The sequence below is a fragment of the Eulemur rufifrons genome, chromosome 7, assembly GCF_041146395.1.
Source record: "Eulemur rufifrons isolate Redbay chromosome 7, OSU_ERuf_1, whole genome shotgun sequence".
Classification (NCBI taxonomy): Eukaryota; Metazoa; Chordata; class Mammalia; order Primates; family Lemuridae; genus Eulemur; species Eulemur rufifrons.
In genome coordinates this window covers 267,352,473-267,369,042 of record NC_090989.1, presented here as the reverse complement: position 1 = coordinate 267,369,042, position 16,570 = coordinate 267,352,473, and the positions used below count along the sequence as shown (strand labels likewise).

General features: G+C 56.2%; 1 protein-coding gene across 8 annotated transcripts in view; it reads right to left on the bottom strand.

Moving 5' to 3' along the window:
- Positions 1 to 973: 973 nt before the first annotated feature.
- RGS3 (regulator of G protein signaling 3) overlaps positions 974 to 16,570 on the bottom strand; it is a 118,596-nt gene continuing 102,999 nt past the window's right edge. For 2 of the 8 annotated variants that reach the window (XM_069476695.1, XM_069476699.1), the window contains 6 exons: positions 13,682 to 14,626; positions 6,627 to 6,691; positions 3,827 to 3,928; positions 3,422 to 3,483; positions 2,639 to 2,805; positions 974 to 1,934 (listed from right to left, as the gene is read on the bottom strand). In XM_069476695.1, the coding sequence (XP_069332796.1) occupies positions 1,749 to 1,934; positions 2,639 to 2,805; positions 3,422 to 3,483; positions 3,827 to 3,928; positions 6,627 to 6,691; positions 13,682 to 14,626 (1,527 nt within the window). In that variant the 3' untranslated portion in view covers positions 974 to 1,748. Of the gene's footprint in view, positions 1,935 to 2,638; positions 2,806 to 3,421; positions 3,484 to 3,826; positions 3,929 to 4,023; positions 4,227 to 6,626; positions 6,692 to 13,681; positions 14,627 to 16,570 lie in introns of those variants that run through there. The other 6 variants (XM_069476694.1, XM_069476697.1, XM_069476698.1 and 3 more) reach the window with 5 other exon arrangements.

Below are 16,570 nucleotides of genomic sequence, written 5' to 3'. Positions count from 1 at the left end.
GGCAAACAGGGTGGCCTTGCCCAGGAGACCAGCCAGGAGAGGCAGGGAGAAGGTTGGCTGCATGGCCCCACGTCCTGTGTGTTTCCAAGTCCCCAGTGGGCAGACCTGACCCCAGGCAGGGAACAGGATCCAGGGAGGGGGGCCCAGCCCCTCCTGCACCAGCTCCATCCAGCTTCACCTCAGTCGGCCCAGCCGAGCCAGTCCCCGCCCCAGCCCATGCCCTGGGCCCAGCCCCTGCACCCTGGGAGCTTGGCCTGGGCCCTCTTCTACCCACTTCCAGGCAAGCGGTCCAGGTCCTTCCCTGAAGCATGCCTTCGGACCTGGCCTTTCCTAAACTTGCATCTCCTGTTAGGCAGGAGGGGAAACAAAGGCACGGGGGCGGAGGGGAAAGCCACAGAGAGATTCTCTGTGAGTCCTCTCTCCTGTCATCTCTCCCCAGAAAGCCTCCGTGCACCTGCCACCACCCTGCCTGAGGTGCTGGCCCTGTCCACCTCCACCAAGCATCCTTGTATCACCTGAAAGTTCCATTAGAACCTCATGGTGTGGCAGGGCAGAGACGTGAAAGAACTTGCTGAAGGACATGTAGCCAGCTGGTGGCCGAGCGAGGACTCCATCCTGTAGCCGGCAGAGCACAGCGATCAGGCTCAGGCTGACCCCCGTCTCTGCCACCTGCTGGCTATGTGGCCTTGGACAAGTCACTTTACCTGTCTGTGCTTCACTCTCCTCACCTGTGAAACGGGGACAAGCCCACCCCCCAGGCGTGGGGAGGAGATGCGATGCCCACTGGAATGAGCTGGGCCGGGCCTGGCACAGAGGAAGCAGTTGGAGAGCGGCACTCACCAGCGTACCTGGCCCCAGGATGGGGGCAGGGGACGGCAAGGGAGGAGCAGCAGCTGGATCAACAGCCCAACGACCAACCCTCCCAGCCCCCTGGGAAGGCTCGAGACCAGGAACACACAGAAAGGGTCAGAACAGAAACACAGGCCTTTTATTTGCTCCAGAACGTGGCTACTGTGTGGTCTGAGGGTGCCATGCTTTCCCGGAGCCCCTGAGGGACACCCTGCCCAGGGGGTACCAGATTTCTGTGTGTGGTCAGACCGCGGTGTCCCACCAGGCCTCATCAGTCCAGAAGGCACAGCTGCCTGCCACTGGTGCCGGGACCAGCAAATCCCCTGAAACTGAAAAATGATGTCCACCTCTGCAAGGTGGCTTTTCACAAGGCGTTGGTTAAAATATTGCACTTGTAAATTAGGAAAACTGATGAGGCAAGGGTTTCCTATCACAGGACGACGTGCCAAGCATCCAACTACTGTTTAAATAAATAAAACCCAAGGCGAGGGTCTGAGCTGCGAGCCCCAGTGGCCCCCCAGGAGGGCCCCAGAGCCCAGGCCTGGGCCTCCTGCACCATCAGCCAGTTCTTTAAGGAACTTGGTCAATGCGAAGTCTCCGAAGTCTCCACAGCAGGGAGCGGCAGCTCCAGATCCGGCTTAGACGGGGCCCCTGACCTGCCGGGGCCCTTGGGCCCCCCTCGTACCGGGGCAGCGGGGACCCAACGGGGCCAGTCGTTCTACTCCTCCAGTAGCCTGGGCCTCTCTCGGTCCAGGCCTTGCATCCAAGTGTCCATCTGTCTGTCCGGAGACACAGCCTCTGGGGGCTTGCTTGCCCCCTCCGTCGCAGGGGGGAGGGAGGCAGGCGGGCAGGGGGCCCAGCCTGCCTGGTGTGAACGTTGAGCTCTACTCCGGTGGCTCCTAAAGTGGGGGACTCATCTTCTTCTGGTTAATAAGGTCTAGGTAGAGGTCAGAGCGGAGAAAGCGAGGGTACGAGTCCTTTTCCATGAGCCCGAAGATGCGCTTCTGTGCCAGGTCGAAGCAGCCCCGCGTGACGCTCTGCAGGTTGTCCTTGGTGTGCTCCCGTGTGTACGAGTCCAGGTTTACCTGCAGAGGCGAGGGTGACACAGTCAGGGCTGCCTGTGGCAGGGACAGGTGGGGGTGGGACTGATTCTAGGGGGAGATGCGGGAATGGGACCAACCCAGCCTCTCATCTCCAAGCCCCTCTGCCCACATCTTAAGGTTCACATGAAGTGGGGGCCCTCGGGCCTGAAAACACCACCCCTAGCGTCAGGCTGCCTGGGTTCAAATCCCAGCAGTGCCACACCTGGGGGTGTGAATTAAAGCAAATCACTGAAGTGCACTGAGCCTCAGTTGTCTTATCTACGGGCTAGAAATAACAGCATATTCCTCAAAGAGTTGTGAGAATGGAGCCAGATTACCCACCTAAAGCACTCTGCACACAGTACCTGGCACACAGTAGGCACTCAATAGATGTTAGCTACTATGATTAGGCTCTCTGAGATTGTCCCCGCATCTTTAAAATGAAGACGATATTACAACCTAGTTCATAGGCTTTTGTGAGGATTAAACACAAGGGCACATGCAAAAAGGGCTCAGCATGTACCTGGCACACAGACGTGCCCAGGCGGTGGCCATTTGTATTATTAACCAGCATTCTGTTCTTCCCCCAGCCCTGGCTTGCTTCTTCCCACCCTGGGCACACGGTCTCTCCCCTTCCTGAGCTGCTGGCTGCCGCCTTGCAGCTGAAGGGCCACTGGGTGGTGGGGACTGGGGGCCCGAAGCCCTACCTCTTTGCACGCCTGGATCGCGATGTACTCAGCAAAGATCTTCTTGGCTTTGGCTGCCATCTTGGACTGCGACTTGACCTTCTTGAAGTCCTCACAAGCCAGCCAGAACTCCAGGTTCTCCTCACTAAACTCGGTGCGAAGGAAGGCCTGGAACACTGCTAACCCATCTGTGAGCAGAAGCCCAGAGCCCGGAGTGAGAGGCGGAGCCAGCCCCTGGGACCCCCCAGTGCACCCTCCTGGGGCCTTGAGGATGCACGTGCCTGGAGCTCAGAAGGGTGGCCAGCTGCCCTGGGATGTGGTCCCAGCCCTGCCGTTGCCTCTTTACGAGCCTCGGCCAGGTATCTCCCCTCTCTATGCTTCAGTGTCCTCATCTGTAAGATGGGGATCGTCAATCCTGTGTCCTGGAGCCCCGGGAGGATCCAATGGGATCCTGCCCAGGGGACAGCAGGCACATTTGGCCCAGTGTAAACCCTCAGTACTTGGAGATGTTTATTGTTTTTCTGGGAATATGGGTCTGAGCACACAGGTCCCAGGAGCCTCTGGCAGGCACTGCCAGCTCCCACGGGCAGGGAGGGGCTGGCAGAAGCCGGCTCCAAGGCCAGACCAAGGGCCTCAGCTCAGGCCCAGCCTCTCCCCAACAGCAAGGACACTTGTCTGGGCGCAGGAGAGAGGGATGGAGGCCTCTCCAGCGCCAGATGCATCTCTGGGTCGGGATGAGGAGGAAAGGAGAAAAGGAGAGCGAGAGCACAGGGAGGGGACACAGGCCGGCTGGCCCCCACTTACATTTGTGAAGCAGCAGCTTCTCCAAGGACTCGCCCCACTTGAGGGCTTCCTCTGAGGTGGGCCTGAGGGGTGAGGGAGGGAACACAGTGAGGGTCCCATAAGGCTTGGGGGGCATGGGGGAGGCTGGGGCTGGGCAGCCTTTGTCAGCCGCCCCGGGCCCAGGCTGCAGATGAGCCGGGCTGGGGAGTCCAGGAGGGAGGCCCACTGCCTGTCTCGGGGCCAATATCACTTCCAGCCCCCACCTCCGGCCTGCCTGGCCTTCCGCCCCAGGGCAGCTGCGCCCTCCATGAGAGCCCCCATCTCCCCAGAGCTGGATCGAGCCAACAAACCCCTTCCCCCTGAACCCCACCACCCAGCCCTGCTCCCCGGGGCCAGTGAGTGCCTGAGGGGTGCCAGGGGACCTACTTGAACGACTTCATCATTTTGTCTGCCTTGCCCCCGGGAGGGGCCCCAGGGGACTCGTTGCGCCGTCTGAAGATGCCCAGCTTGTTCTTCATGTCCTTGGCTCTGGGGGCAGAAACAGAAAAGGGAGTTGGTCACCTGGCACACTCGGCCCCTGCAAATCCAGGGTGGGGATTGAGGGTTGGGTCCAGGGCACCTACTCCTTCATCGTGTGTCGCCTCTGTAGGTTCCCGTTGCGAGTGAGGTACATGCCTCGGAGCATCGCTGTGGGGCCCCCCACCTTGGGGCCCCAGGACAGTCTGCAGGGAGCACCCCTCGGTCCGGCCCCCACCCCGTCCCGGGCAGCGGGCAGCAGTGGTGCAGGCTGCAGCTGCACGCTCGCTGGAATCCCGGCCGGATGACTGGACTCCCAGGCACAAGCCAGGGCTGGGACTCAGACAGGAGGAGCCAGGAAATGGGAGGGACCAGGAGGGGGAGCGGAAAAAAATACTCCTCCTGGCCAACCCTGAGAGGGAGCCGTGAAAGGGGCATGTGTCTGCAAGGGACAGCCTCTGGGGCCGGCAGGAAGCCAGACCCTGTTATTTGTGACAGACCTCCCTGTTACCATGGCAGCGGTAGGGGGGTGGGGGGGGGCGGAGGAACAAGTCAGCAAATTGCTGAGAGGGAAGGAGGGAGCAGGGGAGGCTCTGCCCACCAGGGTGGCAGGACCGGCTATTTTTAGCCAGGAACCATTTTTAGCCACACCACCACTGCCTTCCCCCAGGAGGCAGCAGATTCCAGCGCTGGGCAAAGTTGCTGGCAAGAAAGGGGTTAAATACTTCCCGCTCATGTCCCCAGACCCCAACACCGGGCGCCTCCCAGAGAAGAGCTCCTGCCAGCCAGCCTCTCGCCCCAGGCCCTGGCATGGACACATCCACCCGCGAACGCACAGCAGGCCCCAGAAGTCTTAGCAGTTTTAAGCTTGAATTACAAACCCAATAAACTCACAAAAACTTCACACGAAAGTTTAATTATTTAATTGTTTGTGTATATTTCGTTTTGTGATTTTTGAATAATACATTTTTCATTTTCATTTTTGGTCTCTGTCCTCCTGAAGATGGAAAATGCTGACCGAAACCAAAAATGAAAATGAAAAATGTATTATTCAGAAATCACAAAGTTAAATAAGTGTAAAAGAAATTTAAATAATTACACTTTCAAATGTATTTTGTAAGTTTGTAGCATCTCTACTTCTGAGAAACGGCACTAAGACCTATGGGACCCCCTGCGCAATTAAGGGACAGTGGCGGCAGGTGGAGGTGGAGCCCAGGCTCCGGAGCCAGACAGCCTTGGGTTTAAGTCCCAGCTCCAGCAGTTACCAGACGTGTGCCCTTTGTCAAGTTTCCTAACCTCTCTGCATGTCAAGCCTTCTTGACTGTCATACAGGAGCCAGCCTGGCAGAGCCCAGCTCTACCACCTTCTTGCTCTGTGACCTGGACGAGTACCTTAACCTCTTTGCACTCAGTTTACTCACTCATAAAATACGGGTAAGGTAAGTAAGAAAAAAGGAAATCTAAAATAAAAGTAATGGTAAAGATGAAATTAGATCATACATGTAATGCACACAGAACAGTGCCTAGCACAAGAAATGTTAGCAATTATTTTTCTATTATCCCAGATGCTAAGAGTCTATGCCTAAGTTTTTAAGAGTGTGAGCTTCAGGCAATTCAAGAGGCAGCGCCGGCTCTGAAAAGAGGCTGGCGCCGCTGCACAGGGCAGCTCCAGCACCCTGCGTGCCTGCCCTCCACTGCCTGCACCGCCCCAGCCCCAGGGGGCGCCACCCACAGCGGCTCTGGGGCTCTGGCGCTGGATGGACCTTCCCCCATCCTACAAACGTGAAGAGAGGTTAGTGGTGCGAAGGACTATTTCTGTTTGTGCATTTCACCTTGCCTAAAAAGTTTGTTCTGCAGAATAAGGGATGCCCACAGTCACTGCAAAAAACTGGAAAGGTCAGAGGAGCTGGGGCTAGAAAGGGTTTCTAGGGTAGTGGACCCCAGCCAAGGTCAAGGCCAGGGAAGAGGGTCTCAAGAAGCAACTGGGAAGGACTCCGGTCCTCTCCCCCAGGCCGAATCCCTGCCCCAGGGTGGGTGCTATAGGACCTGGAGGGGAGGGGGCTCCCCTAGGGGTCACCGTGCACCCTGCTGCCTCCCCCTGGACCTCCCCTAGTATCCATGGGTCCCCCTGGACCTCCCCTAGTATCCTGAGGGTACAAGGAGACCCGAGGAGAACCTTCCACACACACCTTTTTAATTGGTACCTCTACAAATATAAGGGGGCCGGAGCATGCCACAAAGGCTTGGGGAGCATGGGACTCAGTAGCTGGGCCAGCAGCGCCCCCTCCTGGCAATGCTCAGGACTGTTAGCATTCAAGAGCAGAAAGAAGAACCTGTGAACTGTCAGTTCAGCCCTTTCTCAGGTCATTCATGAGTCCAGAGGGAGCAAAGGAGTTGCGGAGGTCACTTGGCCACCACTTGGCTCAGAGGCTGGGCTGGGGCCAGGGCAGTCTGGCTGGTTCCCTCTGGTTCACTGTGGCTTCCAGGCACCAAAGCAGCACCTTGCCTCCCTCTGCGTGACTGCTCAGGACCCTGGTGACCCCAGGCATTGTTCCCTGGTGTCTGTCTGGGGCTGTAGGTGAGACTGGGTGCAGCCCCCTGCCCCCACCTGGACCCCCTAGAGGAGGACAAGCCCTTGGGCAGAGGAGGAAGAGGAATGTAGGGAACCACCCTGCCCACTAGGGTGAGGGCCATGGATCTCTCCAACATACAGGTTTTTGCTCTTTCTTTTCCGGGAGGCTTCGTCATCGTCCCCAACCGCGTCAGCCCCACTCATCTGTGGAGAAAAGACACACACAATGCAGTCTGCTCATCCCAGGGCTGCTGCCCAAGCAGAGAGCCGCAGGGATCCAATAGCTCCCGCCTCCAGGCCTCCCTCCCCTGAAAACCCCACCCCTCGCACAACCGGTGCGGAGGGAGACCCCACTACTGGGAACAGCTTGTCCTCGGAGTGTAATTAGCTTGGTAGAGCCTCCAGCCAAAGGGGTCGCCTCCTGGTGCAGCCAGGAGCCCAGCTTGCTGGGAAGAAGCCAGAGGGATGGCACTCAGGACAGAGGCTTTGCTGCAGGCAGTGGGACAGGCCAGAAAGCAGGGCTCCAGCCAGGCTTCTGCTGTGTGACTCAGCCAATCGCTGCCCCTCTCTGAGCCTCTGTTCCTTAATTTCTAAAATCAGGATTCGTAGCAGTTAATTCAGGATTCCCATATTTGAAGGAGATGTGGGATGGGTCAGCAGTGTGTAAAGTGAATCAATACACAGGCCTGAGAGCACCTCTCTCACCTAACAGCTTTCTATGGCTCCCTAGTACCCTCGGGAGTGTCTCAACTCCCTAACGAGTCAAGGTCTACCATCATAGGATTGGGGCAGAAAGTTCCATTTTAACACCAATTACAACTCCTTCAGTTGTCTCTCTGGCCCGGCCCCTGCTCCAGCAACCTCCTCGACTGCCTTCCAACAAAATGGAACATGTTCATCTGCCCTGCCCCCGTCACCCAGGGCCTTTGCACGTGCTATTCCTCCCATGCGGAATGCTTTTGTGACCCTCCTACCTCCTTTCCCTCCTAAGACCCAGCTTCAGGCAGACCTAGACCTCAGGGAAGCAGCTTAAATGCCTCCTCCCCTGGAAAGCCCTCCCAGACCCCTGGAACAAGGTTGTGTCCCCTTCACCTCTTTTGAGGTCCCCACCATGCCCTAAATGTCTTGTTCCAAATCTGTCTCCTCTACTCAGCTATGAGTTCCTGAGAACAAGGCCTCTGTCTGCCTGGGTCACCTTCACAGGGCCTGGCACGCGTTAGGAGTTCAATACGTCAAATCTGTCGAGTGAATGAGGAGATGCGGAAGCAGACAGGGAAAGAGGGGTCTGGAGGCCCCCTTGCCCGGTCCCCCAGAGCCCCGCTGCAGCCCGCACGCTCCACCCCACCCCGTGTCTTTGCCTTTGCCTGGAATGCCCCTGTCTCCTCCTCTACCCTCGACTGCTCCAGAGTCCCCCATCCCGATCAGGGCCACCCTCTGTCCCCCTTACCCTGCCTCTGCTTGAGCATCCTCCTCCGGGGGGACCTGGGGCCCCAACAGTGCTACCTCGGAGCAGAAGCCCAGGAAATGCTCTGAGGCAGCAGAAAAGCTAAAGCTCAGAACCTATGTCCCCAAACAGGACAGAAGGCCACCAAGTGTGGGTCTCAGCTCTGACTCCTCATGACATCCACCTCAGTTTCCTCACTTGTAAGATAAAGAAGATGGGCCAAGCTTTTAACGCTGTGTTCTTAATTCTGGAAAGAAAAGTGGCCTTATTTCAGATATGCCAGCAGGGGAAGCTACAGGCCTCAGTGGAGCGCCCACCCTAGGCTGGCCAGCTGAATTATACCTTCATTGATGGAGTTCATACTATAGGCCAGACCCCGGAATGGGCATAATCCAGATACTATCTCGTTAATCCTCACAATAAATCTGTAGAGTAAACAGAGGATCAGAGAAGTTAAGTCACCTGCCCAAGGACACCCAGCATTTAAGTGACAGAGCTGGAATCTATATCTGAATTCAAGGCCTAGGTTTCTCCACCAGAGGATGCTGCTATTCAAATGTAACAACGGGCACATCTTGGATGTTTTCAGTAAAGGACTCAGGGGAAATGCTGCCTCTTTCCTGAGAATGCTGCTCCACCAGCCTTGTAAACACACGTGTGTGTACGTGCACACGGGGGCATACAACATACGGTGTGTGAATTCAGAGCTGGGGTTTGGAGCCAGGCCTGGGTATAAATCCTGCTTCCACCAACTTTGGAGACGTTTCCTAGCCTTTCAGCTTCCGGTTTTTTAGCTATAGCTTAGGCATGATGACGGCCACCTCAAGAGGCTGATGGAAGATTCACCAGAATAAAGCCTGGGCCCCTATGGCCCAGTCCTGGCACCCAGGGTGCCCTCAGGGTGCCTGGTTGAGTGTTACCGCTGTCACTCGGTGCATACACAGGCTATAGTCACCCGGCCTGGCCAGGCAGTACCCAAGGCCCCCACCCGTGGGAAAGGGCCCTGGGGCCCTGGGCTTCCTCCCATTCTAACCTTGGCTTCCGCACTTTATCAGCCCCACACAATGGGCCTGGGGACCACTCCCGCCCCACCCGCCACCCCCAGCCTCTGCACTGCTGGGAAATGGGCTCTTCCTTCCACTGCCGGGAGGGGATTGTCTTAGGCAGGGCCCAGCCCGAGCCAAGCAGCCTGACAGAGGGGCTGGGCAGCTCTGACCCTGGGAGTCGGCCCCCCGGAAAGTCGGGGACACCCCAGCACCAAGGGGGAATCTGTGGGCCAGGAAGAAAATGAGATGGAAAAATGGGACTCCCCAAGTCTGCAGAGAAGCTTTGGCCTCTGGCCTTGGAAGGGGCCAGACTGGCCCCCAAGACTCCTCCCTCCTGCAGCCGCAGCAAGGCCCACCCGGAGCCCAGCGTGCAAAGGGACTCTCAGAGGGATTCTCCCTCTTAGCTTCTCCCCTCTCTCTCTAGGTGACCCGCTCCGCTGAAAGGCAAAGGAGGCCAGCCCAGAGTCTCCCAGCCCTTCCTTCAGTCCAGGCAGGAATCCCAGGGGCCTGCCCAGCCTCACCCAGCCACCTCTAGGGACTGGGAGCTCACTGCCTCTTGGAATAATAATTATAATTCTTATTGTAATTGTAACTGTAATTATAGCAGTGATTAAGAGTGTAGATTCTAAATTGCCTGGATTTGAATCCTAGCTCAATCACCTACTCGCTAACTGACCTTAGCTCTCTGTGCCTCAGTTTCCTTATTTGTAAAATGAGGGCAATTACTGGCCATTGTGAGGATTAAGTCACCACAGGCGAAGTGCCCGGTGTGGTGGCCAGCACGGGCAGAGCTCAGGAACCCTTAGCTGGTGTGTGTGGTCTTTGCTGCTCTTTGTCGAGCACCCACTGCATGCCAGACACTGCGCCAGAGTGTTTATTGTGTATTATCTAATTGAATCTTGGCAATAATTCTAAGAGATAATGCTGCTATTTCCCCCAGTTTACAGCGGAGGAAACCGAGGCCCAGAGCAGTTTGGTAACTTGCCTGAGCCGGCACATGGCAGAGACTTTGGAGTCTGGCTACAGAGCCCACCGGTGACGGAGGACTCTTCTGTGAGCAGGGCCATAACTGGTCCCTCTGCTGGTCCTGCTCTGACTTCTGAGGCCACCTGGCCATGCATGGCTGCCCTCTGTGACCTGGCCCAGACTGGCAGGCCCCACGGAACTGTGGAAAGAGTGGATCTAAACTCTATACTTATTTGTTTACACACAAGAAATAATTCTTCTTTAGGATTTTATAAAATAAGAGGCTTGAAGGTACTATCACATCTTGGAGCTGGAAGGCATTTTCGGGGTTCCCCTGTCTGACTTCTGGCCGAGGCAGGAGGTTAGTGCAGCAGGGCTGGCACCCTCTGTTGACAGCCTCTGCCCAGGCCAGTGCCGTGCAGGGGAGGAAGGAGGCATGGCCAGGGAAGGGCCACGCTGTGCTCTGCTCGCTGTCAAAGAATGGCCTGCGACCCTGTGCTGAGCCAGGCCAGGCTGGCGTGGAATTCAACGACAGCATACGGGGCCCAGACACAGAACTGACTCTCTGGGGCTTCCCTGGCTCTCCAGGGAAAAGGCAGAGGAAGGTGTCTGGATCTGTGCTGTGGGCCTCCAGGGAGCAGCCAGGGGGACAGGGGTCTGGCAGCAGGGGGCACCATGGGACCACTCAGTGCAGGAGCCAGCCCCAGCGGTGACTCACTGCATAACCGTGGGGCCTTCCCCTCCCTGGACCTCAGCCGGCCCATCTGTGACATGCCCAGGGCCAAGCAGACCATCTCTATGATCTGTCCGGGTCTAACATTCCCGCAGTAGAAATTGCTGGTGGGGGAGGGGCAACATCGGACTGCGTGTCACCCTGTGGTAGGCAGCACGGGCCCTGGGCAGCCTCAGCGTATCATACAGCAGCACGAATGACCAGCCCAAGGCCATGGCACAGAGCTTTCTGTGTACTGCTACTTTGAATCCCTGGGACAATTCCAGGAAGACTTAGTGTTCCCATTTTGTAAGAGAAAACTTAAGCTCAGAGAAAGAAGCAACTTGGCCATGGTCTCAGAGCCAGGAAGGAAGAGGCAGAGCTGAGACTTGAACCTGGGTCTGTCTGACTCCACAGCCTGAAGACTTCACCGCTCTCCTCTTCATCTCTTGCCTGGCCTCGCTTGGGAACAGTGGCCCCTCGGCATCAGCTGACCCTCCCAGGAGAGCCAGGCCAACGCCAGGAAGATGGAAGCCACAGGGAACCCGCTGCCTCCACTCTGCAAACCCCCCACCCCCTGTCCCTCCTCAGCATGAGTGCGCAGGGTCTGGGGTGGAGCCACAGGGACCTGGACAAGGGGCCTTGGACAAGTTCCTGCCTCTCTCTGTGCCTCAGTTTCTTTATTGGTGAAATGACTATGGTAATAACCCCTTCCTGGGGTTCTGGGAAGATCAAGTACGTTGATGCAGGTATTTAGGGCAGTGCCTGGCACTCAGCACCTGGTGGGTGTTCCTTAATAGTAACCCTGTGCTGAGGAGGAGGAGGAGGAGTGGAGGACAGCAGTAGCAGGAATAGAACCAGCCACTAGTCACAAAGTGCCACCAGGCCCCTCTGCTCACCTTCCCAAGGTGGCTGCGAGGTTGGGGTGGTACTCATCCTACAGCGGATGGGCTGAAGCTAGGGACAAGCATTTTGTCCCAGGCCACAAGCGAGCAGTGAGGGAGCTGGACAACAGTCTGGAAAGTGAGAGCCCCATGCAAGGGCGGCCACCACTGCACTGGGGCAGGCTCTGAGGCCCCTGTCAGCCCAGTCACTCAAGCCCTAGAAAGGAAGTGACAGGCCAAAAGAGAGTGGGGGAGAAGAGGATGCCAGTGGGAACTCTGGGCACCCAAACGAGGAAGCTGAGACAGGAGAGAGCTGGTCCAGGCCTGCAGGACTCCCAGGCTGAAGTATCTGTCCCAAAATAGGAGCTGAGGTCAACCAAGCTGGGGAACTACATAGATGTGTCCACCTGAGTACGTGTGAATTTCTCTACATATAAATATTTTTATTGGAATAAAGGTGGCAGGGGGAGTAGAACTGGGAAGACTCTAGTGGTGGGTCCTTGGGCCTCAGCTGCCCTCCAGAGAGGAGTGGCCAGGCCTGATCTGAGTAAGCCTGAGCCTCGCCTTGGTAAGAGAGTTCCAGACGCTCTCCTGTAGCAGCTGCAGCAAGAAATGACCTGGGATGGTGACACTCATTCCTGGGCCAAAGTTCAAGGCCCTTTTCTAGAGGGCCCCAGTCTGCCCTTCCAGCCTGACCACCTTTCAACAGAAGGTGTCTCGCCAAATGCCAAATTTGTCAGACTGCTGGGGGCTAAGAAGCTAAGCAAGCCTCTGAGGCTAACTATGTCCCAACCTGGTGAGGAAGCATGCTGGGATCCATTAGTGATGTCTGCCACGTGTTTGGAGGAGGAATGGCAGCATGAGTGTCATGTGTCTGCCATCACCGCCCTTTACGAATTCCCTGCTCTAGCCAAAGAATGCCTGCCTCATCCTCTCTGTTTATTCTAAACTTGCTCAACCTTCAGGCCAACCTGAGCAGCATCTGTCTCCAGCCTTCTGTGATGGCCCTGGGCCCTGGGGTCTCTCCTCCTGAACTTCCAGATCTCTGAGGGTCAGCTGCACTTCACGGGCACTGACCACCCAGCCACCTGGCCTCACAACAGTTGTCATACCGACACCTTGCACTGGCTGCTGTACTTCAAGAGGAGTGGGACCGGCGCTCTGCGAAGGCCTGCGCTATGTGGCTAATATTGTCAGGCACCAGTCTCTTCTGGTTCATCCCCACCGCCCTGGCACATGAGGCTATTGGCCCCTACTTTTCGTAGAAAGAAACCAAGTCTCCCAGGAACTGAGTGATTCAACCAAGGCCACACAGTGAGGAAGAAACAGAGCCGGACTCAAGCTGGATGGCGGCCTTCAAGGCGATGGCGCAGTCTGTTCACTGTTAGGCCACGTTCAAGGCCCACACAGATAAATCATTTCTCACAGGCTGAGATCAACCTCGCACATTTCTGTAGCCCCTGCTGTGGCACAGAGCACAGGGCCTGGCACGCAACACAATATCAATAAACACTCATTTATCTATTTATAAATATTTGCAAAAGGCAAATAGCATGGTGGTTAAAAGCGCTAGCCCTAGCACCAGATTCTAATTCTGGCTCAGACATTTATAACCTGGGACAAGTTAGATAACCTCTCTGTGCCTTGGCTTCCTAATCTATAAAATGGGCACAAAATCCTACCCACTTGATAGGGCTGTTGCAAGAATGAATGAATTAACGTAAATTGCTTAGAATAATGCTAGCACAGAATACATAAGCATTGTCATTGCTGCTGTTGGCTGATGGATTTCTAGTATGGCTGGGCCTGGACCATATCTAAATTGCAACTCTATTTCTCTTAAATCCCGACATGCAATGGCGTGGGCTGGGCCATACCTATTCTGCTTTCTGGGGGGACCTGCAGTACCATGAAGCTGTAAGAACACAGCACGTGGAGTCCTAAAGTCATGAGTTGCAGTCCAGGCTCTACGTTCTTGGTCCTTCCTGGCCTTAGTTTTATCTTCTGTCAAAGGGTGGAAGGTTCACTGGGAGGCTTACCAAAGAGCAGGGATGGGACAGGTGACAGCTCGTTCCCTGCAGTCCATAGGCCTGCCCTCCCCCACCACATGTAACCTACACTCCCACCCCCTCAGCCTCTCACCTTCCTGTGTCCTGTGAAGAAGAGGGAAAGGTGGTGCATGGAGCCACCGTTGCGGCCCAGTTCTTTCTTGAGGGTGCGGGGCGAGGGCATGGCCCAGGTGGCGGCAGTGCCCTCGCCGTCAGAGCAGTGCAAGGTGGTGTCCGAGGAGAAGCAGGGCCCGCGGGCCTCCTGCAGCAGGCTGCCCTCGCTGTGCGTCCGGCGCCGCAGCGAGTTCTGCACACGCAGCGAGAGGCCGCCCTCGGCACCCTGGCCCGTCTCGATCATGCTGCTGCGCTTGGCCTCACTGCGCTCTCCGTAGTTGTCATCACTTGTGTCCTCATCCTCATCCTCGTCCCCTTCTTCCCCCTCCTCAGCATCTTCTGCATCCTCCTCATCTCCCGAGCTGCCCGCCTCTGCCCCTTCCTTCCGGCTGTAGGCACTGTCCAGCCGCAACTCGGGGATCACAAAGGTCGGCCTGGAGGCTGCAGGGGGGTCCCCAGAGCTCACAGTCTCCTCTGTAAGGGCCTTGGCTGGCGGGGTGGTCTGGCTGGGAAGCGGATCCTGACAGGACGTGTCCCGGGCAGGGGGTTCCTGGGTGGCAGGGAGGTCTTTGCTAAGTAGGGGGTCCTGGTGAGGAGGGGGTTCTTGACTAGCAGGAAGATCCTGGCAGGGTGGGAGGTCTTGGGCTGGAGGGGGTTCCTGGCATGGTGGGGAACCCTTGCTCGGCAGGGCTTCTTGGCCTGGAGGGAGCTCTTGGCTGGTAGCTGAGTCTTTGCTGGACAGTGGTTCTTGGCCAGGAGCGAGTTCCTGCCCAGAAGAGGAGTCCTTGCTGGGTGGAAGGTCTTGTCCTGGAGGAAGCCCCTGGCCAGGAGAGGGGTCCTTGCTGGGTGAGGGGTCCTCAGCACCTGGCCCCTTCCCTTCCTCCAAGGGCATCACCCTCTTCTCATCTGCTTCTGTCTCAAACATCTGGGAAACAAAAAGAAAACAAGAAAGGCTCAGAAGAGGAGGCTACAAGATGCCAGACACCATGCAAGAGTCAGTGTCACAGAGGCTGGTACAAAATCGGGCAGTGGCCTGAACCCTGCACCCCCACATCTGAAATCCCCTCTGGCTGAGCTGTGGAAGGGTCTCACCCTTGTCTCCTTGCTTGAACTTCCTGCTCCATCAAAAACCCAGCTGGTCGTTTGCAGGAGATGAGGGAGAGGTAACCACCATCTATGTGGCTCGGTTAGATGTCAGGTACCATGTCAGCTTGAGCTCCCTCTCTTACATGGCCTTCCTAGCAGCCCCAGAAGGGAAGTGTCATTGTCCCCAGCTCACAGAGAGGGAAAGAGGGGTGAAGTCGCCTCTGTGAGTAAGGAAGCAGCCAGGCAGTCTCTGCCTCCAGGGACCAGAACCAAGCCAAGCCCCCAAGCCAGAGCAGCCACTGAACCCAGACAAAGGGTCTCTTCTACCTCACTCAAAGCCTTAAAAAGTTCCTAGTGAGTCATTCAAACAGGAATGTGCTGTGAGTGTTTAAGTATCTTTGAAACTAGTAAACTGGAATGAAACAGAACTTTAAAACATTGCCCACACCTGGACTGACCAGATGTCACAGCTGCACAGAACCTCCCCGAGGAATCACCCTCCCCGTGATTTTTAAACTGCTTGGAGAAACCTCAGTCAGGGATTCCTAAAATAAAATAAAATAAAGCAAAGCATTTCCTGCCTCACACACAGCCCTTGGAACCCTAAAGTTTTTGCTGCATTCGGACGGTAGATTTCATTTGCAAAGGGAAAAATAGTTCCCTTAGTGAAAGTCTGAAAAGCAACAATCTCACAAGAAGCTTGGGGCCCAGAGAACATCAGGAATGGTGCCACAGCCACACGGGGGAAGCAGGGCTCAGGCCTGGGCAGGGCCCCTCTCACTCAAGGACGTAGACTGCTGGAGCTAGAACTATTTAGAGCCCAGGTTTTGTCCTTCAAGAAGCCACGGCCACATAAAACTGAAAAAGAGAACACCCCCACACATACCTGGCAGCTGTACAGATGCATGGGAATGTGTGTACACACGTGTGCACACACGTGCACACACACACACACGGAGAATTTCATGGGTGAGTACCCCCAGAACATGGGTTAACAACTCTTGCTGTAGAGACCATTAATGTCCATTTGGTGGATGAGAAAACTGAGTGCAAAGAGCAGGGACTTATCCACTATTGCACAGGTGCTCTGACACGGAAAGAGGCCAAGCCTGATGCTGAGGAGTCTTTGACGCCCTGGGCAGTCTGCAATGGGGAAGGCCCACAGCTGGGAGTAAGTGACCAGCTGTGGCTTAGGGCAGCTGCAGGGTGTTGCACACATGTGTCAGGAGTCACATTGGCATTTGGGTGCACCAGAGCGGATGTGAAAGCACAGTGTGGGTTAGAGCCCCTGCCTGGGAGCGTGAAAGTGAAAGTGGAGCCCTGCTGAGTGGAGAGGAGGGGAGGTCCTAGAGGACTTCAGGATGATCTGGCCAGGGTCAGAGAGGGCACACCGTGGGCTCTGGTTCTCAGGCCAAAGACAAGTACCCATTGACCCTGTGCCCTTCTTGCCCTGGAAATCCTGCTTGTAGCTAGGAGGTGACTCCACCCAGGGTCCCCCTCAGTCCTCATAGCCTCAGACTCTGAAACATCAGCAATCCTAAATCCCCACTGCATAGACAGGAAGGCTGGGGCCCAGGGAGGGATGGGGTCAGTCTAGAGTCACACAGAGGGGTCAGGAAGAGCCAGCTACTAACCCTCTGGGCCTCAAGGTCTCCTCCTGTGAAATGAGATAACTAACGTGCCCAAGTGACAAACCAGGAGCACATATTATGGAAAGTGTAAAGCTCTTAAAGGAGATGACGATGGTGGTGGTAGTTGTAGTGATTTTAAAAATGGATCTATG